The sequence below is a fragment of the Odocoileus virginianus genome, chromosome 26 (assembly GCF_023699985.2).
Source record: "Odocoileus virginianus isolate 20LAN1187 ecotype Illinois chromosome 26, Ovbor_1.2, whole genome shotgun sequence".
Taxonomy (NCBI): domain Eukaryota; kingdom Metazoa; phylum Chordata; class Mammalia; order Artiodactyla; family Cervidae; genus Odocoileus; species Odocoileus virginianus.
In genome coordinates, this window is record NC_069699.1 from 33,637,130 (window position 1) to 33,663,556 (window position 26,427).

General features: G+C 39.1%; 1 protein-coding gene across 1 annotated transcript in view; it reads left to right on the forward strand.

The window, feature by feature from the left end:
* The window catches only part of ADAMTS9 (ADAM metallopeptidase with thrombospondin type 1 motif 9), a 163,727-nt gene that overhangs the window by 25,593 nt on the left and 111,707 nt on the right, over positions 1-26,427 (forward strand). The window contains exons 4-12 of the mRNA XM_020882915.2: positions 1,780-2,069; positions 4,301-4,384; positions 4,486-4,601; positions 5,601-5,641; positions 5,760-5,865; positions 10,258-10,404; positions 11,804-11,945; positions 15,080-15,187; positions 21,464-21,609. Of these exons, the coding sequence (XP_020738574.2) occupies positions 1,780-2,069; positions 4,301-4,384; positions 4,486-4,601; positions 5,601-5,641; positions 5,760-5,865; positions 10,258-10,404; positions 11,804-11,945; positions 15,080-15,187; positions 21,464-21,609 (1,180 nt within the window). The remainder of the gene's footprint in view (positions 1-1,779; positions 2,070-4,300; positions 4,385-4,485; positions 4,602-5,600; positions 5,642-5,759; positions 5,866-10,257; positions 10,405-11,803; positions 11,946-15,079; positions 15,188-21,463; positions 21,610-26,427) is intronic.

Here is a 26,427-nt window from a genome sequence, read left to right on the forward strand (position 1 = left end):
CAGTGGTAAAGGAATCTACCTGCTGATGTAGGAGACAAATGAGATGCAGATTCAATCCCTGGGTTGGGGAAAATCCCCTGGAGGAGGAAATGGCAACTCACTCCAGTATTTTTGCCTGGAGAATTCCATGGACAGAGGAGTCTGGCGGGCTACAGTCCATGGGGTCAAAAAGAACTGGACACATCTAAGCAACTGAGCACACACACATACATATGTGAATATTCTTGAGAGAGAGACTGGAAGAAAAGTAGTCTAATGTAGAATCCTACTATGTACCAGGCTTAGGGCTGGTCACATTATCTATAGCTATACAACATATAACTTGTTTGACAGTTTGGACTGATATCGCTGTTTTAACAGCCACTAAAACACTCTACTTAGGCAAAATACACATGCTGGCCTAATTGATTGTTTTAGAAATAGCTTATAATGGTTAAATATTTGAGCCCCTCAAATATGAAAGGACTAAAACTTTAACTTGTTATTACTGGTGTAATAAATTCTATTAATTGTGTTTTAGGAAAGCATATTTCTTAGTTGTGCAATTCTGTTGCCTATTTGGACTACAGATTAGTGGCGTTAAAGCTTTGAAACACATTTATGATTTGATTGGCAAGATAACTGATTAAGTTCTGCTTTTACTGAAAGCATATTTTAGCAGGCACTTTTATGCTTATTTTGTTTATTGTGTGGTTGATGACTGAGTATTTTCACCAGCAACACAAGCCTCAAACCAGGTTCAGAACTAGTACTTGTCAAAACTGTAACATGAATATGAATCGCTTAGAGATCTTGTTAAAATGTGGATTTTGATTTATCAGGTCTAGAGCAGGGCCTGAGAGTTTATATTTCTAACAAGCTTCCAGGGGTTGCAGATGTTGCTGGTCCATGGACCACACTTTGAGCTGCAAGATTGTGTAGAATCCAAGCGGTACCTATGCTAGAATCAGAAATGAGGAGAGCCCATCTGGTATTACATATCACAGTCTCAAATACCTATTCATACTCTCTGAGTATAATCTACTTCCTTAACTGAGCCCTGTAATAATTAAAACTTTGTAGGCATTGAACAGCAGTGATTCTATTCTTATATTTCATGTATTACAGTGATTGAATATGGTAATAGAATAAACCCTGTTATGCATTTTCAGTAGTTCTTTGTACTGTCTATTACCTTGCGCGCTGCTTAGGCCCCTTTACACTGTATCTCATTGAATATGAAAAGTGGTGTACATGAAGCATCTCCATTTCCATTCTCTAGAGCTCTATAGCTGCCTTGTTGGCCCTTACTCTATGAATAACAAAGAACAATGAATACAAACCACTTAAACCCCAGTCAGACTTTCGTTACTAAATGAAGAGAGTAAGCAATTGTTTCCCCTAAACTCAGGCCTGCTTTTCTAATAATTTAAGTGAGCATTTATGGAAGTTTCCTTGGAGAAGCTGGCAATCCACTGGCAGTCCACTCCAGTATTCTTGCCTGGAGAATCCCATGGACAAAGGAGCCTGGTGGGCTACAGTCCATGGAGTCGCAAAGAGTCGGACATGACTGAGCGATTAAGACACACACAGAAGCTTACAGGAAGGCTGATTTCAAGTCTTTAGTCATTTAAATGAGAGCACAGATTGAGTTTTACCTGGAGAGTCCATAGCATGCACAATTTGATTTTTGTATGTAATTTGACTACAGAGACATCATTTTAAGACCTGTCAAATTAAATTCTTAGTATGAAATATATGTGGCTCGAAATATAATGCATGCCATCTGATTTGTTACAGAACATAGAAATAGTCACAGTAAGGACAAGAGGAAAACGAGGACAAGAAAATGGAGAGGGAGGAGTAGCCTGGCTGATGACATGGCTGTGTTAAGTAGCAGCTTAACCACAAGCACGCTTCCTGCCAATGGTAGCAAAACAGACAGCACACGGGAGAAGGGGACCCACAGAAGAACAAAACGTTTTTTATCCTATCCACGGTTTGTAGAAGTGATGGTGGTAGCAGACAACAGAATGGTTTTATACCATGGAGCAAACCTTCAACATTATATTTTAACTTTAATGTCAATTGTAAGTATATTCAAAAGTAGGTGATTTATGTTTCTAAATGTGCCTTTGGCAATGGGTTTCTACCCAGTGCTTTGGAGGATCATTCAGGTCTGTCATTTCACCGATTCAGGCAAGTGACTGAAGAGAACATAAGATTATTCATTGGCTGCTCTTGACAGTGACAATAATGAGTATAAATAGTGAGTGTTTATTCTGCATTAGACAGTGTACTTTTTACTTAAAAGGCATCATTTCTAATCCTCCTGGCAACTCCGCTAGGTAGATTGTCGTTCCTATTTGGTTGATAAGAAAACTGAATCTCACAGGAGTTGGGTTGCTTGTCCATGACCGTGTAAAGCCAGTAAAGTAGCTGAGAGACTGCATGTGATCTTCAGCCTGCCCACGTCTCCAGATCAGTGCCCTTTGACGTGTGAATGGGCACAGCCAGGTGTGGGTCACCAGCAAGACATTTGGGCGCTGGTTGTGAATCAGAGTCACTGGTGGAGCTTTGTAAAATGTCTCTATCCCCTGCCCCCAGGATTTTTAATTAAGTAATTTTGGGGTGAGGCTTAGGAATCTCTCACTTGAATTTTGAGTTTTTCTGCTCCCATTTTGAATTGAAAAAGTAATAAATTTGCATGACAGAAAAACAGATCAAGCAGATCCAAAGACTAGGGGAAAAGCCTAAGTGCTTTCCCCTACCCAGTCTCCCAGAGGCCACCTATGTGGCAAGTTTATTTGCCCATGTTTCTAACCAGCACTGCCCAATAGAAACATGATGCGAGCCATGTTTAAAAATATAGGTGAATGTAATTTAAAATTTTGTTAGCCACACACACACAAAAGAAATAGGCAAAATTAATTTTAATCGTGTATTTTGTTTTATATCTCAGTGTTATTTCAAAAATATTAATGAGATGAGTTTTTCTCCATATTAAGACTTTAAAGCCCAGTATGGCCTGCACACTCAGAGCACATCTCAGTTCAGACAAGCCACATTTCAGTTGTTCAGTGACCACTTGGCAAGTGGCCACCATGTTGGACAGTGCAGCTCTGGACACTTCTTAAGCAAACATGTATGGCTGTATTTTTTTTCAGAGATGGAGCATATGTAATATGGTTTTACATATTCCTGTTTTCTTGAAATATTGGAGATTGTCCCATAATAGTTCCTATGCTCTGCCTTCATTCATTTTAAGCCTCAGGCTAGCATTCCTATTAATAGATTGACCCTAGTTTATTTGAATGGAAGTCTACTTGTATTACCTTCCCCAAATGCATATGAACAGCTGCCCTTTGGGAATATCCGTTTAGTGTCTCCTCTTTCCTCTCAACGGCCTTGTGTTCTCCTAGTGCGTCCCCTGTGATTTCACCTGTGCTGTGAATCACTCCGCTATGTTCCTCATCCCCCTACCCACTTGCCTCTTCCCCCCACTCTCCCTCACCCCCTTCCTCAAGTTCAGTCCCATTTGCCCCAGCCCTCTCCTATTCTGGTGGAGGGAAAGAAAAACCTAGTCATGCCTTTTACAGACTCAACTCCATTTCTGCCCCATAAATTCAGATCTGTCAAGAATTTTAATGACAAGCATGGACTTAAGGTCAAATTGATCTTGCTTGAGAATTCCAACTCTGCTGTTTACCACTCTCTGTTTAGTCTTGGACAAGTCACTTAACTTCTCTGAGCCTCATTTTTCTCATTTGCTGAGCAAAGATTATGGACATACCTAGTTTGAGTGTTGCTATGGGGACTAAATACAAAGGCATATGCTGTTTTTAGCAAGGATCTAGGCTACAGCAAGCATTCAATGGGTATAGCTCTCAGAATTAACGGTATTAATGGAGAGAAAAAAAGTTACCAGATTATGGAGAATATAAATGTTTGGTACACCAGCAGTATTAGCAAGCTTATTGTCCATGTGAGATTGCATAAATGGCAGTCCAGCTTCAACTTGATCAAAAATTATTATCCAGTGTTTTGGCACTGAGAACTGCTAAGTTACATGGCAGTGTGGTTTCCTTGGAAAACACCTTGAAATTTAAACTTGTTTGTGTTTATTACTCTCTGAAACTGCCATCTATGCATTTTACAAAGAGACTTTTAAGAAGTATTTGTTGACTGAATGAAAATTCAGAACTCCAAAATGCATATGTTTATCAAACATAAAAAGCCGTGGAGACCAGCATAAGAAGTGATTTGCTTATTGCTTACAAAGAATTCACAATTAACTTTGAAAAATTTATCTTGGTTGCAGGTAGCCTCTATCTATAAAGACCCAAGTATTGGAAATTTAATTAATATTGTTATTGTGAATTTAGTTGTGATTCATAATGAACAGGTAATAAAGTTTTATTTCTTTTTTCTTCTCTCTGTGTCCTAAATGGCATATCTAATTGGTGTTATTACAGTGGATCAACCGTAATTCTTGTCTGTATTTAGGAAGGACCTTCCATATCTTTTAATGCTCAGACAACATTAAAAAACTTTTGCCAGTGGCAGCATTCAAAGAACCATCCAGGTGGAATCCAGCATGATACAGCGGTTCTTGTAACGAGGTATATGGATGTCTTATCCTTCCAGTCTTTTAGTTTCTGGTCAAGTTGATGGGATAAGGTTGTATATTGCTGATAGCCAGCCCCTAGTCCAGAGTTTTTCAACTTTAGCATTGTTGACATTTTGGATCAGATAGTTTGTGTTGTGGGGACTGCCCTGTGCCCTGCAGGATGGTTGGCAGCATCCTTTGTCTCTACCTGTTGTATACTGGCAGCTCTCCCTACTCCTGACTGTGACAGCCACAGTGTTGTCCAGATGTTGTCAGATGCTCTCTGAGGGTACATGGGGGAGAGGACAGAATCACAGCTGGTTGAGAACCACTAACCCATAGTTACCAGGTAGGCAATAAGTGTGTCAGACAGTCCTGAAAGTAAACGCCCTTGTAGAGGGAGCAGCTGCCATTCAGACTGTGCAGGATATACATACAGTCTTGCCAGCTTTAGTGATTCTGTAAGAAGCCAGAAATGAGGATTTTTTTTTTTAATGTGAAAGCTCCTAGTTTTTAAATGGCAGCTTCTAGTTGAGAATGTTTAAAACGCTGTGCAGGGCAACAAAGAAGTGTGCTGGCCTGGGCTTCCCTGGTGGCTCAGGCAGTGCAAAGTATGCTGGCCTAGTTGTGTCTTCCTTCAGCCGTCTTTGATATGGCCACAAATTCTTAACTAAACTTAAGTGAAAGGCAGTTAGAGCCTTCTCAGAATGTTTTTTCAGAAAGTAGAATCACTTGTTTCAAGGTATGAGGAAAATCCTGGATGGAAAGATTTTCATTTGCCCTTGGCCACCCTGGTTGACAGGAGATGGCTCAATGTAGTTTTTAGTCTGTAAGCCAGTGATTCATAAATTTTTTGAGTTGCAAACCCTTGGCTCTGTTAACTAGGTTTTTGTCATCCCTCCCCATCCCTAAAGTAGTGGTGGTGTGAATACCTGAAAGGCTGAAGTGTTTGCTTGTATTGATGTTTACTGTTGGGTGTCAAGCCCCTAAAGCAAGTCTGCTTTGCTTTCAGACAGGATATCTGCAGAGCTCATGACAAATGTGATACATTAGGTGAGTCCACTGTGCGTATCCTCTCTGGCTTCCACACTTTATGACGTGCTTTTCTTCCAAGCCACAGATACTTTTTAAAGTAAATCCTTGTTTGTTTGTTTGTTTTCCTTTCTAATAGGTCTGGCTGAGCTGGGAACCATTTGTGACCCATACAGAAGCTGCTCTATCAGTGAAGATAGCGGATTGAGTACAGCTTTTACAATAGCCCATGAGCTGGGCCATGTGTATGTTTCTTTTCCATATTTTCATTTAATCTGGAGTGACCTAAAACTTTTGTTCCTTCGCATCAGTGAGCATTCACTGGACTTTAAAAGGTGTAAGACACTTCTCGAGGCATAGTTGAGTTTTCAGGGTTGAAAAGCTTTGAACCTTGTTGGGAGAAATGACTTTGACTTCAGAAAGCTGAGTAAATGCAGTGCACCCTGTTCAACCTTAGTTTATGTGTCTCTTTGGCTTAGCTGAACAGGTTTACCAGGCAAGGTCTAATATGCTCCTTTCCTACTTCAAAGTGGAAGAAAGGAGGTCTTTCTACCCCTTCCACTGAAGCAGAGAGTATATCAGCCCAGAAAATTTATCTGACATAATATCTTTGTTTATTACGGTCCTCCAACATTGCTGTGGCCTGCACAATTTTCCCAAACCCAGATCATTCCTAATTCTGGTTATACAAGTTTGACCTTCAGATACTAGCCTCTGAGAACAGAAGTGACCCTCTTTCAGGGGAAAGAATGAACAAAGATACAGAGAAGAAAGAAACCATTTCTTATTTATGATCATTAAGTGTCTGGTCATTGTGAAATTGGCTGTTCATTTTTGTTCTTTAGCGACAAAGCCTTGTTAGAATGTGGAGCAAAACAGTATAAATTTACTCAAAATTATTCTAGTTTTTTATCTGCCATCTTTTCTTTCTGCAATAATTAAATTACTTATGTTATACCTTTTTGAAACAATTTTCAAAAGTAGCTGTGTATGATCTGCATGTCAGATGTTTACTTTAGAGATAACATCATCTATTAAGCTAACTCTTTCATTTGCCAAATGTTTTTTGAAGGCACTTTATATGCAGTGTACTATGGTAGGTGTAATGCAATATGCATATGTAGAGGAATCTCTAATCCCAGCTCCACAATCTCTTATCCCAGTTCCACATATAATGAATGTATTTTCAAGCATATTTGAAGAGCACACTCCTTTTATTCTCCAAGGAAATATCATCAGGTGCTCAATATTTACAGAATAAAAAAAGGCATGACTTTCAATTAAGCCTTTGTGATGGATCAGAGTCCTTCTTAGTCAACTGTCTCTCTGTCCCTTGATTTCTCAAATACCTTCCTGAAACTCAAGGATTTCTTGGAACTAGATTTGAAAATTACTGGTTCTACCAGCATTTCCCAAAGTTTGGTACTCTTACACTGATTCCAAGAGAATGGGCCATGGGACGAAATAAGAGTGTTGTAATCCAGTGATTTAAAATTTTTTTCCTAGCCATGTTTGGAGTGCCAAGGCCAAATGCCATGAAGTAAAGGTTCTGACAAGTCCTGTATTGATTTTAGCTCGGGTGTTGTTTTTAACTCAGTTCCCCCATACTTATTTTAACAGAATCTTTGGAGGATTTTTCATTTATTTGTTTTACATGAAACCTAGTAAATTACTTTAGACCTTTAAATAAAAGATGCAGATTTCATAGTGAGGAATAGGGTGACGTTTCAATGGGACAACTATTCCTGCCCCAGAACCTGGATCAGGGAGAGTTACAGAGATAAGAATGTATTCCAAGGGCAAGGGTGTATTTGATTAACAGATTAACATTTCCTCCCAAAATAGGGCTAACAAAAATATACTGTGTAAAGAAATATAATTAATTTCCTATTAATTCCTTTCCCCAAAAGAGTTTATAAACCTCTTTTAGACAGCCAGTTTATAAAATTGACATTTTAAGGAACATAAGAATTTTAAATAGCAACAACAAAATATTTATGCCATATAGAAGTCTTAATTCGCAGTTAACGGACAACTCCCCCTCTAAAAACTATGCTGTTGACATGTTTCCAGGAGCTTTCATTTATATTATCTCCTTTAATCTTTATAATCCCCACAAGGTAGATATTATTAAGTCTGTGTGTTTGACTTAGAGATATTAAGTTAACCAAATTATAGTAGCCAGCCAAATCGTGGTAGCTAATGATGGCATAGGAGCATATGATGTTGGAGCACCAGTTCTAGGGTAGAAGTCAGCAGGTAGCCAGATAGCCAAGATCTGGACTGAATTGTTACAACATTCCCTTTGACTTGAGGAAAATATATGCTATTTCCCTTCCTGTAAGATGGAAACAATACATATACATCTTATCTCAAAAGTGTCAGGAAGTAAGAAATCAAGTAATTGGTGAATGATGTGAGTTGTGGCTTAAACAGAAAGTGTATTCCTAGCCTGTTAATGAATTATTTTTGTTTTGGCACTTTGTTTCCTCATGTTAACTTTGTTCTTATGTTAAGAAAAGTGGAAATCTTTTTTTTTTTTAATTTCCTATCATATTCTCTAACAAATTTTTCTAATTAACTTTTTCAAAATTAAATGTTAAGTTGTTATGAGCATGACTTTCTGATAAAATAAAATCCAAGAGCTGCTCAGAGGAAAAAGCAAACAACCTTCTATTTGTTGAGCATCATTGGATGCTTCAAAAATAGCTCCTGCCTCCTTGTACCAGCTTCATAGACACTCAGAATCTAAGAGTCAGGAAGAAGTGGGGAAGTAATTGAGTCTCTACTGAACACAGAAATCCTTACACAGTGTTCCTGAAAAATTGTCCACATCTTGCCTCATAGGAGAGAATGTAGTTTGTATATATTCCAAAACAGGAGATATTAGACTGAAGTAAATTCCAGTTCTAGCTCACTTAATAACCATGTGACCTTGATCAAATAGTTAAACCTCCTACTTCCTAATTTCCTCTTCTGTAAAATGTGAATAGTAATAGCACACTATTCATTGGGTCAAATAAGTAGTTAAGTTAAATAAAACATCAAATGCATTTAACACACTGGCTAGTGCATTGTGAATGCTAAAAAAGTCTTGGTAATTATTTTTTAGTAAGTGCTCTATGAATGGTTGTTATACAACCCCTGCTATGAACAAACGTGCTTGACATTTGAATGAAAAAAAAAAAATAAGTTTTCTGTTTACCTGATGAAATAAACTGGATTTTATCAAGTCATGATGGTGTGGGGAATAAACATGAGCTCCTTTGCACCAGAGAGAAACAAACAAGGTTTGAAAGCTTTTCTTGTGTTAGATTTGTTGATGGAGGTGTTACACTGAATCTGCATCTGGGTTTTAGAATCCTGGGCAGTCATTCCTTTAAGAAAATAGACTCTTAAGCATTTATTACTATTAAGTCCAACCAAGAGAGTTGGAGTTTTCCCATCTGGCAATTATTGAGGGGCCTAAGGTTTTAAGAGAAAAAGGAAATAAAATATGAGAAATTACTGGGATGGACCTCACAGACTTTTATTCCAGCTTTTACTTTTATATAAAGCAAGTCAATTTACTTCTGTCTGACCTTCTTGTTGAATGATGAACTAGTAAGGGGAATTTCTCTCTAAATGCCAAGTTAGTCAGATCCATCGGTTTTGTGATTAGGAATAGTCATCCAAAGAGGAGAGCCCTTGTGAGGTTGTTGCCCAGTGGATAATTATCTTACTGAGAAAGGCATGTGGGTCATAGAACTGATGTTTCTGGATTGAGAAATGCTTCCTGTCATTTTTTTCCCCCACTTCCTTTCTCTAAGCCAAGAATGGCAAATATGTGTTAATGCTGCTGCTGAGTTCCCTCCCAGACCCAAGAGGACGTTGGCACTCCATCATAACCGTTTTTTGGGGTGGAACCTGGATTAGTTTAAGAATTCTTTTGTGCCCAGATTTTCAGGAAGCCAGTACCAATCAGTTGTCATTGGCGTGAAGCTTGAAACTATTTGCCACCTCTAAGTTAGGCCAACTGAATTGGCATGCCTCTGGTTTCTGTGCTTGCAGCTTTCCTTAATGGGTTTTATTGTGCACGAACTTTGTATAGCTCTATAACGGTATACTTACATGGTTTTAGCATCTGTCAGCCTGACCCAAAAAGGAGGAGATGCCAAGACCCACCGTGAGCCTCTCATTAGAAAGCTTTTGGCTTCAGGTTTTGACACTTGAGTGACTCTTTATGTGAACAGTGTTATCATAACCTGCCAAATTCTTGACTCTATAAATTGGCCTTTAACAGCTTGTTAGGAATTCCAACTACTGTATTCTAGCACCAGCTACAGCATATGCAGAGCCTCTGCAATTCCACAAAATACGACTAAGCCAAATAATGGCCCAGTTCACATCTTTTTCTTTTTTTTTTTTTTTTTACATTAAAGTTACTTTACATTCAGTTGAGTCAGAAGTATGTTTTATTCTACTCTCTACCTTTAATCCTCTAGTAAGTTTTGTTCTGCTCACCAGGATTCAGATTCTTACCCATAATGCAGTAGTCTGTTAAATTTTTTCTCTTAGCTGTGTTCTCAGAGCAGTTATAACAGCTCAGTCCCTTATTATTTATTGACTTTTTTTTATCATTGTCTTCTCGGCCTTAGGTTCAACATGCCTCATGATGACAACAATAAGTGCAAAGAAGAAGGAATCAAGAGCCCCCAGCACGTCATGGCCCCAACATTGAACTTCAACACCAACCCCTGGATGTGGTCAAAGTGCAGTCGAAAATATATCACTGAATTTTTAGAGTAAGACTCGAACTTTGAGTACAGCCTTCATGCTAGTATCTGGCCTACATGCAGTGAACTCATTGTGGGAAAGAAAACGTAGAGTCAAGCATTCCTTTTGAGTTGTTATTTTTGTTGACATTCCTGGGAGGAGGGAAAAGAAAAATACTCTCTGACATCTGTGTAGTTCATGTCCTCGCCAGCACCTGGAAGATTGCAGACTGAGCTGAAGAAAATGTTGAGATCTTAAAGAGAATATGTAAATGTTGCTTCATTCTTGGTAAAGCTATAAAATCTGTTCAGGTCTTGGGGAAGAGACCATGAATGTGATAACATGAGGAAGGAAGGCAAATATTTACGTGCTTCTAAGTTAGTAATTTGGGGTTGGAAAGAGATAGGGAAGTGAGACATCCCCAAAGAACATTACAGGATGCATGAAAGTTGCACAGACCTCCATGTTGTTGAATTTAAAACATCCTCTCTCTGTCTCTCTTTATCTCCTTCCCTCATTCTCCTTCTTTTTTGCTTTTAAAGTTTCCCACCAGGATGCTCAAGGATCCAATTACTTTATACAATATTCTTGTGTCACAGATTTATTGCTCTTCTCTCCCAGATGTACAGAAGGTTAAGTGATTATCCCAAGGTCACTGGGTGTATATTTCCCCAACCACAGGGAAGAGGGGGCTTGTTAATCAGAACTCACCGGGTGTGAATTTTCCAGAAGATGTGTTTGCAGAAACATGGAAGAACTGGCAGGTTGCTGGGGTTTTTGTTTTTGTTTTTTTTTTTTTTTAACCAGATGATCTAAAGCATTTCTGACTATAGCCATTGATTCACTTACCCATTCAATCAGCAAATATTTACTAAACACTGATTGCTATGGACAGGATCCCATATTTGGGTGAAAAACAAACTTTTTTCACCCAAAACAAGCTTTTTACCCCTAAGAAGCTTATACTCTATTGGAAAAGATGACAAAAAATAAACATTTCAGAGTAATTGCCCTTAAATGTGATAAAGGCTGAAGCAGGTATACATTTCCCCCTGGTTGTATACATGGAGAGGGAAATGGCAACTTACTCCAGTATTCTTGCCTGGAGAGTCTCATGGACTGACGAGCCTGGGGAACTACAGTCCATGAGGTCACAGAATCGGACACAACTGAAGTGACTGAGCATGCATTCATACATGCATGTTGTATGTGTAGCCAGTGGTTCCACAAACAAGTATACACCAAAAAGTAGAACTTCAGCTTCTGTACTCAAATTTGGATGAAAAGAATAGAACAAAAACAAAACAACAAAAGAACAACCTTTGCTGTCATTAAAATGACAGAATGACATTCACTGTCTTTTGGAGACTTTTGACAGTCACATCTTATCCACTGCCCTTACCACCTGTATTTTTCTGCTTCCCACAGCACTGGTTACGGCGAATGTTTGCTTAACGAACCTGAATATAGACCCTATCCTTTGCCTCATCAACTGCCAGGCCTCCTCTACAACGTGAATAAACAATGTGAATTGATTTTTGGACCAGGTTCTCAGGTGTGCCCATATATGGTAAGTGTCTGGGGTCTCTGTCTACCCTCAAAACTGGATTGTGAACTTTTTTTTATTGATAGTTTTCCATTGGATTCTCATGCTAACATATACCACTCATTGAGTGGTCCATTAGCTATCAAGGATAATAGTAATAATGATGATGGGGATAAACAGTAATAGTTGTCAGTGCTGGACGTTTCCTGCACTTTGTCAGTTCACTCTCAGCCCAAAAGGAAGATACCATTATGGTTTTTATTTTATAAGTGGGTAAGTGAGACTCAGGGGGGACAAAGTAACAGAGCTGGTAATGACAGAGCTCAGCCTTTTTCTCTCTGTGTCTCCTTTTCTTCCCACCAGCTTATCCAGAAGACTTTTATTATAGGGACTCTTGTAGATTCAGTAACTCATGAGACAAAACTGTTTCCCTGTTGTAGCTCATCAATACCATGTCCTATGACTGCCTGGGGCTTGAAATCACTTCTGGTGATAGCTCAACTGGCAAGTGTGTGATTCTTTGATGTATGTGTTATGAACATTTGGACCAATGATATGATCCAGTGGTTAACAAGAAGCTTAGCAGAACTGTTCTATGGGATGCCCCATTCTATTCCTTTGGGCGTTTGTTTTTCTGGGAGAGGTTCAGAGATAGCTGGTGAACAGTGGTTCCATGGAAATAACAAAATATTTTGTGTAAAGTGTATCCATGATTATATTCATTTCTCTGTTCACAATAGCAAACATTAGGCATGACCTTCAAGCACAAGAATAGAAAGGTTGTGTGCTTGCTCAATTGCCCAGTCACGTCCGACTCTTTGTGACCCTGTGGACTGTGAACCCACCAGGCTCCTCTGTTCTTGAATATCTCAGGCAAGAATACTGGAATGGTCTGACATTTCCTCCTCCAGGGCATCTTCCCAACCCAGGGACTGAACCTGAGCCTCTTGCGTCTCCTGCGCTGACAGGCGGATTCTTGACCACTGCACCATCTCCATTTAATGCAATATTATTATACAAAAATTGAAAAGTGACTGTACATGGGAACATGCTCCAGCTATAGTTTTAAATTAAAATACCAGGATAAAGAATTATTTTACTGAGTATTTTCTCAGTGTAAAAGCGGGTGAAGAGCTTCAGAAAAGACTGGGTCATTTAAAACTTTTTGTTCTATTAAAAAAAAAATAGTACCTTCTGAATTTTTCTATTGTGAGTATGGTTTATTCTCGTCATTATGGGAACAATTATCTTTTTGGCTAAGGACATTTGTGTCCCTGGGGCTAGTGACATGATACCTGGGCAGGCTCTCACTGCAGGCTCTTCACCTCTGAGCCAGGCTCCTTCCTGCTGGGTGCTCCTGATGTTCCCAGCTCCTACACAGATGCCCTGCTCCTTCCTGCCCTGCGTCTTCTCCCTTTGGGTAGGACATGATACCTGTGTGTGTGCTCAGTCACTCAGTTGTATCTGACTCTTTGCAACTCCACGATGCCTACCGTTCAGTTAAGCCTTCTTTCTGTCCTCTCTCTATTGTCCACATTTCCAAAGAAGAGAGTGAAGTACTTTGAAGTCTGTACTTGAAAACAGTCTGAAGGCATTTTCTCATTAGATTTTGGTTTTCTCCCCTTGTCCCCAGGTGAAGCACTGGGATTCTTCCATGTGGAAACCCACAGCCTGAAAAGCTCACCTGGTCAGCTCCAGTGTGTGTAGGAGACCCTAGGCCTCCGCAGTGTATTTGAAGTCCAACTCCTTGGCTTCCTACCTTGCTTTGGAGTTGAGTTTTGCTCTTCCATGTTTTGCGTGTATCTTGTTCACTGTCGTCAAAGTTGTGCTTCACTTCACTGTGGTAGAGCAGAGAGTACATTCTTATTTGCTACGTTTATATGTATCTTGAAGCTAAATGTATATATGAGTAGTTTGCCTTGAGATTACACAGTGTGAACAGAGTAGACACCCAGAAATTGTGGTTTCTGTGTTCTTTCCATTTGAGTATTTTGTAATTTCTTTGAAATATTTGTGGCATAAATAAAGACAAGCTACACTACAAGAAAAAAAAATAGTATGGCCTGAAATAGAGCTAAATATATCAACTTGGATAACTCTAAAAATCACAGTGCATAGAGGAAGCAAATAGCAGATTGTAGGATGCATCTGTATGTTCTGAAGTATCGAATAGCATTGTTTTGTTTAAAGCCAAGGTACTGTGCATTATCGGTAGATATTTAAACATGTGTAGTATAAGCAATAGGCTTCCCAGGTGGCTCAGCAGTGAAAAATCTACCTACCAGTGCAGGAAATATGGGTTTGGTCCCTCAGTCAGGAGATCCCCTAGAGGAGAAAATGGCAGCCTACTCCACTGTTCTTGCCTGGAAAATCCCATGGACAGGGAAGCCTGGCAGGCCACAGTCCATGGTGTCGCAGAGAGTCAGACATGACTGAGCACATGTACACACACGGTAAAAGTAGTGGGGATGGTAAGATAGTGAGCATCACTAGAACAGTGGTTATGTGGAGAAAGAGAAGGGATTGGGATTGAGAATGAATGTGCAAGGCTCGGCCCATGAAGTCTTCTTTCTAATTTGGGAGGTGGACATATGGGTATCCATTATGTTATTGTTCATATTTTTTATATGCCTGAAATATTACTGATATTTTGTCCCTTCTTTTCTTCTGACAACCCCTGAAACCTCTAGAAAAGAGCCATATGTATGGCTTAGTAGGAAAAATACCAGTTTTAACATCAAGTCAAACCAAAACTAATCACAACAGAAATCAAAACCCACTCTCCAGTCATAGCTCATTGCAAACCTAAACTCACATCATACATTTCCATTGTGACACTGACTATGTTCTGCCAGCCTCAGTTTCCTCATCTGTAATTTGGGGAGATGTTACCAGGATCAAATGGCATCTTGTATGTTCCTGTTGCACAGTGGTTCCCCTTTGACATCCCTGCAAACCCTACCAGACATAGAAGTGTGTCTCCTGGGCTGCCCTCTGTATCCATTGGAATATTTTATCATTTATCAGACCAAGAGAAAAAAAACCCTTTCTAACCTATACTGTGCGTCACTGGCAGAACGACTGTTGGAAGCAACCTTGCCTTGCTTGCTGTCACTAATGCACATTGTCACTGAATTGCCTTCAACTGAATTGCGCAGATGCAGTGCAGACGGCTCTGGTGCAATAACGTGGATGGGGCGCACAAAGGCTGCCGGACTCAGCACACACCCTGGGCTGACGGAACCGAGTGTGAAGAGCCTGGAAAGGCAAGTAACACCCCAATCTGTCCTTCTGTCTTGGGGCAGTTGTGGGCAAGATCTGGGCTGTAGGCTCAGTCACCATTGTTGAGAACATAAGTTAATGCAGTGTGTTTCAGCATGCATAATACTTTTTTGAGGTAGGAGGTTCAACTTTGCTCTTGAAAATTGTGCAAACTTACCTTACAGCCTAATACTGGCATGAGGGACATAGCTATCATTATTTCCTCAATTCCTTAGACATATTTTTCTGATTCTTAATGTTTTTTAAATTCCAATGTTTTTTTCAATTTATGGGAACATTTAATGTGAGGTAGCATATCTTTTCTCTCTCTCTCTGTTAGAGTGGCAGTGGAAAAGGCTGTTATTAAGTTGGTGGAATATCTTAAAATCAAGAAAATACAGAAAGACTTACTGTGTTCACTACTTGGCTATTAGGCTTTTCCCAGCCAGTGCTGATCACTTAATGGAGCTGTGATATCACCTGGGTTATTTGCAAATCCAAATTCGGAGTTGGTTATAATAGTTCCCATTTATTTGTTAGTAACCAAACAAAATCTGCTTCTTGTATAGCCTAGTGATAACAATGTCCCAGCAACTACAAGTATTACTATTGTAACATTTTGCACCTGGTGTCTGTCTTTTAAGAAAAAAAAAGGGGGGGGGGGTAATATGTTAAGGATTTACTTACCAAAAGTTTTAGATGTGAACCTGATTTTTAAATTCATGAAGAAAATGGTATTCTGTCACTTACCTGTGATGCAATCCCTGTACTATATCTGAGTCTCATGTCATCCGTAAGTTTTTTCCTTTCTCCTCACTTCTCTCATCGTCCACTTTACTTACATTTATTATTTTGTTCTCATCTGATTTTCTCTTTTTCCACTTTAGGAATCAGTAGCTCCCAGTGTTTTCATGGAAACAGGTGGTCCTCAGAGATGAGGAACTTACCTATCCCATCCCTGATTTTATAGATAGGGAACACAAAGGAGAAATGACCAGTTCAGTTCAGTCGCTCAATCGTGTTCAACTCTTTGCAACCCCATGGACTGCAGCACGCCAGGTTTCCCTGTCCATCACCAATATTCAGGACTGGTTTCCTTTAGGACTGACAGGCTTGATCTCCTTGTAGTCCAAGGGAATCTTAAGAGTCTGTAGTCCAAGGGAATCTTCAGAGTTTGCCAAGGTCATTCAGCCTCACTCAGGGTGGAGTCCTCACACACCCCCGTCCCTCCCTCTCTTTCTCTTTGCTTTCTGTGTCTGAAGGGGCTGCAGGCTCTGCAGCTGCAGGCTGTGGCCATAACTCAAGCTCACTGGGCTCTTGAAGTTTCTGTGGTCAAACAGGAGAACTAGTAGCTTTCCACTCATTTCTCAGAGTGATTTCAGTTTTTTAAATTTTATTAGAGTGCTTTTATAAACTTACAATGAAGATGATTTTGTACTTGACCTAGCTTGGTTACTCTGTCAGTTCTGGTCTCACTTCTTTACGGCTAGGACCTCAGCATTTGAGAATACAGCTTTCTCCAAGAGCAGCCTAACAAAACTGTGTAAGGACATAAGCATATCAACTTTAGCACTGCCTCTTTCACTCACTTAGAAAGAACTATATCTACTTGGTCAGAGTGAACCTTTCACTTTTTGCAAAACATTTAACTCTGTGTTGATGGCCAGAGAATCTTAGGTTTGAGTGGAAATACGGTTCCCAGGTTTCCACGTCAGCCATCAAAATTCATTCGTTCTTCCTCAGTGAAGATGTAGCTTCAGAGTCCTTCTCTACATAGTCACCCATACAACTGCTATCAGTTGCTGGGAGATGACAGTAGACATGGTTGACAGCTTAGTTAGTTGATCTGAGTTGGAACCAGCCAACTATTCATTTAAATTGATTCTGTTTAAGCTCAAAGATAGCACTTGTATTGTGTCATGGTTCTTAGTCAATCTGATATACCCACCTATTTGTCTAAATCTGATACATATTACTGATGGAAAAACCTTAACAAAGAAGAACTCTCAATCATATGATGAAATGAATTGTATTTAGTAAAATAGTCATGTACAAGCTACCAAGCTCCATGTAGTACTTGGGAAGATGTCTGTTGTGTCTTTTTCTAATCTTCTGTTTTTATAACAGAAGATAAAAGATTATAGTATAATCTCATACCTGATAAATGGGGTGTTTGAGGAGATCTTTGAAAAAAACATTTACCTTGTTGCGTTTGTTCAGCTAAAGCAAGAGACTTCAAGGAATTCCAAAGGGCAGACTCGGAACACTTTGAGGGAAGCAGCTATGCAGAGAACATGATGGGTACATTTTTAGTTTGTTTTAGTAAAGTGGCTAAGTCTAGTAGCTTATATTAAAGACATGGCTGTTGGTATGTTTATTTCCCAGAAGAACATTTATTCATTTTACAAATAAGATGGTGAATATGTTTGCACAAATGTTCTGTGTTTCTCTATTCTGTTTTGTTTTCACTGAATTGGCAGTAAAACCTTATCCTTTTCTCTAGCAAATTCTAACTCCCTTTGCTGCTAGGTTAAATTTTTTTTCTTTCTCTTCTCTCTGCCCTGCTCCCTCAGCAGTAATCTGTCTTGGACTGCTGACACAATGTTATTTTGATGAATGGTTCTCTCATGTCCCTTTATTTTTTCCATTCTTTTGTTAAATCCATTAACATTTTCATTTTAACCCTGTTTGTAAATCTGAGGTTTGAAACTCTTGTATTTTAAGCTTCTTTGGGACAAAATTGACCTCCAAGTCCTTCTTCCAGTCTCTTTAGAAAAACATTTATGTAAAATATCATTTAAATGATTCTGGGTACTTTTAGGAAAGGCCGATTATATTTTGGCTCCAGCTCCACCAGTTGCTTAATGCTTTGTTATGATGTAATGGTTTTTCTGGTATATAATTATCGTTTGTTTAGTTTCCTGGTAAAATAGATTAACTTGATGCATATTTGCCAAACAGTCCCCATTTCCAGCCTCTTTCACGTCAGGTTCTTCCCTCTTCCTCTGAGGTTCTCCCTTCCCTTTGAACCCCCATCAGTGGTCATATCAGCAAGAAATATTTAAGTTGCAGATGAGTTTTTATTTAGGTTTTCTTTTAAGAAGTGACCCTATAAGGACATTTTAATCCATTGCTAACTAACCTATGCCTTTACTCTTTTATGGTTTATGGTAATACTTAATGAGAATTATGGTTACTTTGAAGAATATTGTTCTTGTGTGGAAGTAGAGTCTATAGAATAGAGAGGTCAGCAGACTAAAGACTGAAGTGTTGTGAGGAAAAAATATATTTCCAGAGAACTTCTCATTATAGGAGTCTATGACTAGCCATAGGAATGTTCTCTTTAGTTTGTAGAATTTATAAAATGTGTATCTGATATCAAGATTTGAGGGATGAATTTGGGCGTCGGCTGTAACCTCAATTGTATATTAATTAAGTATTTTGTTCAGGTCATACTGAATTATAGTAGTGTAAGAAAATTGGCTTTTTTTCTGACACACACATACACAAAAACTAGTCAGATGTAGGCAGGTCGTGGAGCTGCCATGGTAGGTGTACAAAATAAGAGACACAGGCTCCTAATTGCTTTCTGTTCTACTATCATATTCAAATGGCCATCATCCTCAGGGTCACAAAATGGCTGCTATAGCTCCAGCCATTGACTCTGAGTCCCAGGCAGAATGAAACCAAAGGACAAGGTGCAAAGAGGCAAAAGGACCTTCCCAGGAATCTTATCCAATGAATTCTGCTAACATTTCTTTGACCATTTCTACCTATACAAGAATCCAGGGAAATATAGATTGTTAAGAAGGACAAAGAACAGAATGATATTGGGTAGACACCTCAGAGTGTCAGCCTCACATCACCATCTCATTAGTCTTGCTTTTAAATCTCAGTCTATTTAAGATATCAAAAATTGTTCACATTTGCTAACAGTAGAAGGACAGCATGTATCACAGTTAAGAGTATGCACTCTGGAGCCAGATTGTCTGTGTTTCAGTATCAGCTCAGCTCCTTAACAGATGTTTGACATCAACCCCCCTGTGCCTCCATTTTCTTTTCTGTAAAAATGGGGGTAACAGCAATACCTATTTCATAGTATGTTATGAGGATTAAGTAAGTTAATACATACATAATACTTAGAAGAGTGCCTGGCAACTATTCAGTGCTATTAAATGTAAATATTTGCTCTTATTATTACAAACCTTTTTCAAATTGGATCTCCTCTGTCCTCAACTGTGTGTTAGGTGCTTTCCACACATTGTCTCATGTTAAACTCAAAACAACTTTGGCAAGTAGGTTCTCATTTTTCAGGTATGGAATTAGAGTTCAGTGACTCATCCGAGGTCACAATTAATTTGTAGAATGGCCACTCCATACTACCAGACCATTTGCCTGCTAAGCTATGTCCCCTTGTCCCTTAAAATCTGCTCTGTCCAATAGGGCAGCCACTAGCCACATGTGATTAGCGAGCATTTGAAATGTCATTCTGAACTGAAATGTGCTAAAATGAGAATACATACCACATGTTAAAGACCTAGCATGAAAAAAAGTGTGGGAAGAAAACCTTAGTTATAATTTTATGTTGATTATATGGAAAAATAATAATGTCTTAGATATTTTGAGCTAAGTAAAAGATATTAAAATTAATTTCAGTGTTCTTTTTACTTGTTTTAATGTGGCTGCTAGAATTTCTTAAATTATATGTGTGGCACATGTTATATTATTAGATAGTGATGCTGTACACCAGGCTGCCTCTCTCATTGATTTTTTAAATTATTTATTTTTAATTGAGGGATATTTGCTTTACAGTATTGCATTGGTTTCTACCAAACATCAACATGAATCAGCCATAGGTTTACCCATGTCCCCTCCCACTTGTCTCACTGATTTTTTTTTCCTTTATTTTTATTAGTTGGAGGCTAATTACTTTACAATATTGTAGTGGGTTTTGTCATACATTGACATGAATCAGCCATGGATTTACATGTATTCCTCATCCCGATCCCCCCTCCCACCTCCCTCTCTACCCGATCCCTCTGGTGTCTCACTGATTTTTATGTGCATAGATTCCAAGGACTGTTCAAGATTGCTGTAAAGACAACTGTAAAATAATTTGGGGGAGTGATGTGGTCACTGCTGCCTCTGCCCACATTTCTCGGGTACAGAGTTATCCAGGAGTCTTTGGATGCCGAACCTTTTAAGCATCAGCCAAACAGCCCAGAGAGAGGAATGTGGTCCCAGTTACTCAAGAGGATAATTATAAGGAAAAAGGCATAAGGGAAGAGTAGAGAAAGCCTAACTGTGTTCTTTTAAACAGTTGTTCGCCAGGCTTTTGCCAGGACTGGCCGCTGACTGGGGCTTCACCAGTCTCTTATCTGTCCCCTTTCCCCGCGCACTCCCCCACCGCCTGACTCTGCTTCCACCCTGAGTCCTCCCTGCAGATAAAGCACAGTGGCCACCACCAGCCCCGCTTCAGGGATCTGAGCAAGCGGCGGGGCGCCACTCTCCTGCTGCCCCTCTTCCTTTGTGCATTGCTCAGTGACCTCAGCTTCTTGTCAGGGCCTCACACCCCAACAATGGCAGAGGGTTGGAATGGGCTTCTCCACTCCCTTGTCCTGCTGGGGAGTTTTACTTTGTTTTGCTTTAAAGCATCAAGGCCCTCTTCCTGCTCCAGGCTGAAGAATATGAAACCATTAGTAACCCAAAAGTAATAAAGTTTAGGGCTCCCTGTAATGTGTCCATTTTTGCTTTAGTCTCATCATCTGCTAGAGTGAGTTTATAGGAATCATGTAACTAGTTTTTTTCCCCCCTCTCCCATTTAATTAAAATGGAGTTTTCAAATCCATGAGGAACTGTAAAGCATTATATTTTACCAGACTCACAACATCTCTAGGCCTTGTTAATGGAGATGCACTATGCAAATCCAATAACTCATTTCAACCCTGTCTACAACCAGTAGACAGCCCATTTCCACGCCTCATTTTTCCAAGTAGACTAATTGAGTGCTTAAAGGCTGGCCATTGGACTTTCCCTGACAGCCTGAATCCAGCCACTCATTGGCCAGTTTTATTCAAGCCAGTTGTAAATGAAGACACAGCCTAAAATCACTAAGAGGTTAAAGTCCCTACCGTTGCCATTACTCACAGAGATAATTAAATTGCAACATTTCAAACCAGCACGTGGAAAACAATGATAGTACGGTATATTTAAAAGGACAGTGGGTCCTGCAATACCTCAAGCACCGAGCTCTCCCTCACTGTTCCCCTTATTAAATACAGCACTGCAAGTTTGGATTTTGTGTTCCCAAAGAAATGGAGGTCCCTGTGACTGATGGATCCTGGGGAAGTTGGAGTCACTTTGGAACCTGCTCAAGAACATGTGGAGGGGGCATCAAAACAGCCATTCGAGAGTGCAACAGACCAGAGTAAGTCCTTGAGCTCATCGCTCTTCCTACTGGGGTGGCAGGGGTGGAGAATTCCTAGAGGAAGTCATTTAAATGGAGGCAAGTGAAGAGCTCTTTCCAAATTATAAAGTGGGTGGACTTCTAGGACTTCCCAGACCCATGGTATCTATGCTCTATCCCTCTGTGTTATTTTCCTCCTGTGACCCTTTATGTTAAAAACTTTATCTGTTAAATGGTAGATGCTCTGTGTTGCTTTGACATTAGGGAATGTCTCACTGCCCCCCCCAACCCCCACCAAGAATTGGGGTAGCATGTTAATAAAGCGAACAAGTGAATGTTCATTAGGAAACAAAGAAATTGGACATTTCCATGCAGATTGTAGATAAATGTTAACATTCTGCTTAGCAACTGAAATGCTAAAAAAGCACACAGACCCCCAAGGTGGCATTAGTGAACCCCAAGGGACCTGGAAGCCCAAGTCAGGATTTACTTTTGAATCAAACTATTTTTTCCCTGACTCCTGAGGTCCCATCCAACAACCGCTTTTCAGGATGATTCTCAGCAAGTGACCATAGTCGTCTCCACCAGCCAAACCTTGTTGAAACTTACATGTTCAAATAAAGTCCACAGGATTTTCCCCCAGCATCTCATTATGATAGACGTGTGTTTGGGGAGAGGCTATTTATAAGCGGATTTTAAAAGTTGCTATCTTCATTATAAGAAGTGATATCAAATTTTGTATGGTTCTAAGATGTATAAAGTTTAAAGGAACAGAAAATTATACATGCTATTATTACCATCAAAGCTATATAGCCCAAGAGGCCTTCCCAGATTAGTTTTTAGATATGCAGACTCACAGCCATCTTTAAGAACCAGCTGCTTTGGAATTATGCAAAACGGTTTGACTCAGCAGTACTCTTTAATTTTTAACAGTCTGTATTAGGGATAACAGACTGGATAGGAGAGAGAAGCAAGCAGGTTGAGGAGCAAAGTGGGCTAGTGCAGTAGGCTAGGTTTTACTGCAGAGTCTAACCCTGAAGTCCTAAAATAGTAATGGCTACTCAGGCCAGCTGATTCTCCCTGAGTAGGAAAAGGGCCTCCTGTTGACAGAGGTGCCATTTTTTAATAATGAAAATCTGAATTGTTACACAGAAAAGAATATAGCTTTAGCCTGTCGTTGCAAGCCCTGGTCACATAAACACTCTGTATAGTTCAAATCACAGATGGCGATTAATTTATTTTAATTTATCTTTGTTCACAGTCTAAGATTATTTCATATCCACATAATATAAATGTTTAAGAACAAGTAAAAAGCTATAAGATATAGACTCTGATCTGTAAAACTGACCCTGTAGCTATGTATATAAACTAATACACATTAGATTTTCCCATAAAGTCTGTGTTTAGTATTAGTTTTTAAAATAATGATGTAGAGAATGGACATACGTATATGTATGGCTGAGTCCCTCTGCTGTTCACCTGAAACTGTCACAATATTGTTAATCAGTGATACCTCAATGCAAAATTAAAAGTTAAAAAAATAATGTAAATATAGTAGGTGTTTTCAAAAAATTCAGATATAAAAACGTATGATATAAAAACTTACTGTCATTATTATTCCTACTCCCCTACTCCCCACAAGAAATAACCACTAAAAAATAATTTGTGCATTATTCCAGACTTCAAAAGAGATTATAGATCTAATATGTATTGCATGAAATAAGTATCACATAACAAAGTATGGGTCATCCTATATATATTGTTCCACAACTTGCTTGTTAAAATGGATTGGTTACATAATCTGAGCTGCTTATATTGTTGAAGTTTTAAAACAGAACACTTTAAGCTAGCAGCAAATATGATGAATTTTTTTAAAACTTAAAACTTTTGGCTACATTGAACCAAAATTGTTCCTATTATGTTGTTGCTGTTGTTATTTAGACACTGAGTCATTTCTGACTCCTTTGTAACCCCATGGACTGTAGCCCACCAGGCTCCTCTGTCCATGGGATTCTCCAGGCAAGAATACTGGAGTGGGTTGCCATTACCTTCTCCAGGTGATCTTACTGACCCAGGAATTGAACCTGCATCTCCTGCTTTGGCAGGCGGATCCTTTACCACTGAGCCACCACGGAAGCCCTGTTACTATCATAGTAAGCTATTATTATCATGGGGATGTGGATATTGCAAACAGTAGGTACTTTTAACATTTTGACTCAAGAATATTCCATTCAAAAGAAGTGGGTTTTTGTTTTTGTGTGTGTTTGTTTTGTTTTAATAGTGTTAGAGCAATTCTTAAAGTAGTATGGAAAGAGATAAATTATACCATAACTGGAATGGGCCAGACAAAGAAAAGCACCCAGTGTAAAGATCTCAGCAGGAAAAGATCTTGAGCTTCAAAGCAGAGATACTCGCCTTTAGAAGTTAGGAACCGATCATTAAAGACTTCAGTTAGATGTCCTTGTCCTGGATGTTTGCTATGGGAAGTTTTAAAATAATACAATCCACCTTGTTGAGTGTCAGCACTGACATCATTTCATTAAACTCCTCCAAGTTATGTGCACTTTGGAATGTCCCTGTGAACTACTAAGGAAGGAGTCTGCCTCTCGTAACTGAGATTACGATGTCGCTGGGGAAGTCAGCTAGACAAGAGAGAGGGACACTGAAAAGAGAAAAACAGGTCCAAATCAGTTTAAAAGCTTGTTCAGAGAAATTAGCAGAGCAGATGGTTCATTATGTAGAATGTGCCAGTGATTGCTGTCCTGATTCTCAAGAAGTTTGAAAGAACGGAACCCCTGGCTCCCACGTTGGCTGGCAAAATGCTCTTCTCAGTTTCAGAAGCCCTTAGAATATAATAAGGAGCTCCATTTTTAGAATCCATGGTAGGCCTCTATCAAGAACACTGGATTGTTCTTTTGTTTTCACTGTATTCATGGGATTCAATAATTATTTAGTATCTGGATACTTTAAGCTATGTATTTTTTTCTTTAAATATAGAGAAGCTAAAAAAGGGAAGCAGCCTTGCCATGTGCATGGGATTATGCTATACTCGAAGAACAAACTTTAGAAAGCATATCCTCTCATTTTATATCCCCAAAATGTTTTTGGTCCCAGTTGGTACACCATCATGACAGTGGAGCCCTAATGTTTTATCTTTAAATGCTTTACTTTTTTATCCCATTTTTTATTTATGTCCTACATATAAGATAAGCGTATGTTTTGGATTGTAAGGACGGTTCCCATTTACATCTGTTATCCTGGAGAAGTTATCGATAGCTCTCCTTTCAATTCTCAAAATGTCCTGAATTAAACAATTACATGGTCACCTGATCTATAAGAAACATTTCATAGGATGAAATCTAAAATCAGAACCACCAAAACCAGAATTTGGGGTCCCAGAACAAGAAAAAGCTTTAGATATAAAAGATGCATTACCAGGCCATTGGGCCATACACTTATTTTGTCCTCTAAATTTGGCTCTGAGGTTCCCGGTGACTAGAACAAACTGGATTACAGAATTGTTATGGTCTACCAAACTAAAAAAATCATGCAGATTTTTTTTTAAGAAAGGCAAAGTATTTCCTTCTTATGCTTCTGTTTTGCTTTTAAATTGGTAGGTCAAATTAAAGAATAAGCTTATAGATTTGAGAAAAAGACAAGATTGTAAACTATACTATGTATTTCCCATTTAGGCTTTGACTCTAGCTACTGCTTATGAAATCGTCCATAAATAGAAAAATAAATATATGTACATTTCACCTAAGGAAATCAGTCCCTCATTTGACTGAAGTTTTTGGCTTCCTCATTTGGAAGTTTTTTTGAGGTATTGAGTTGGATGAATTTACAGATGGTCCCCAATCTATGTTGGTTAGACTTAAGGTTTCTCTACAATGGTGCAACAGCAATACGCTAGGATTCCCAGGTGGCTCAGTGGTAAAGAATCAACCTGCTAATGCAGGAGACACAGGAGATGAGAGTTCGATCCCTGAGTTGGGAAGATCCCCTGGAGAAGGAAGTGGCAACCCACTCCAGTGTTCTTGCCTGGAAAATCCCATGACAGAAGAGCCTGGCGGGTCACAAAGAGTTGGACGTGACTTAGCATTTGAGCAGGAGCACATGCAGAAGAGAAAAACTGCTTCAGATTTTGAATTTTGATCTTTTGTCAGGCTGCTAATATGCAGTATGATGCTCAGATAATGCTGGGCAGCAGCATCCACTGTACCTCGCAGTCAGCCATGCAATCCTAAGGGTAAATAACTAGTATGCTTCTAACCATTCTGTACCTAGATAACTATTCTATCGTTTACTTTCAGTATAGCATTGAATACATTATGAGACAGTCAATACTTTATTATAAAATAAGCTTTCTGTGTGATGATTTTGCTCAACTGTAGGCTAACAGAAGCGTTCTGAGCATATTAAAGGCAGGCTCTTCAGTAAGTTGTGTATTAAATGCACTTTCAACTTTTAAGATATTTTCAAATTACAATGAGTTTAATCAGGACATAACCCCATGATAAGTCTAGAAAGATCTATCTTTTGAAATACTGAGAATTGGCTGCTGTGGGAAAGCCATTAACTAATGAATGTATAGAGGTCCAGTCCCACAGACTATTCCATTTGACAAAGTTGTTAATGATCGCTAGTATGGCTCCTTGGTCCATCCCATCTAACCCTTGAATAGCCTTTCAGCATTCCTCATAATTGGTCATTAGACCCCTTCTTAAAACCTTCCAGATATAGAAAACACACTTACCTTCTCAGGCTGCCTGTTGTATCATTAGAAATTTCTTCCTAGTGCTAACCCTAGTTTGTTGTAAGTAAACATAAATGTTGAGA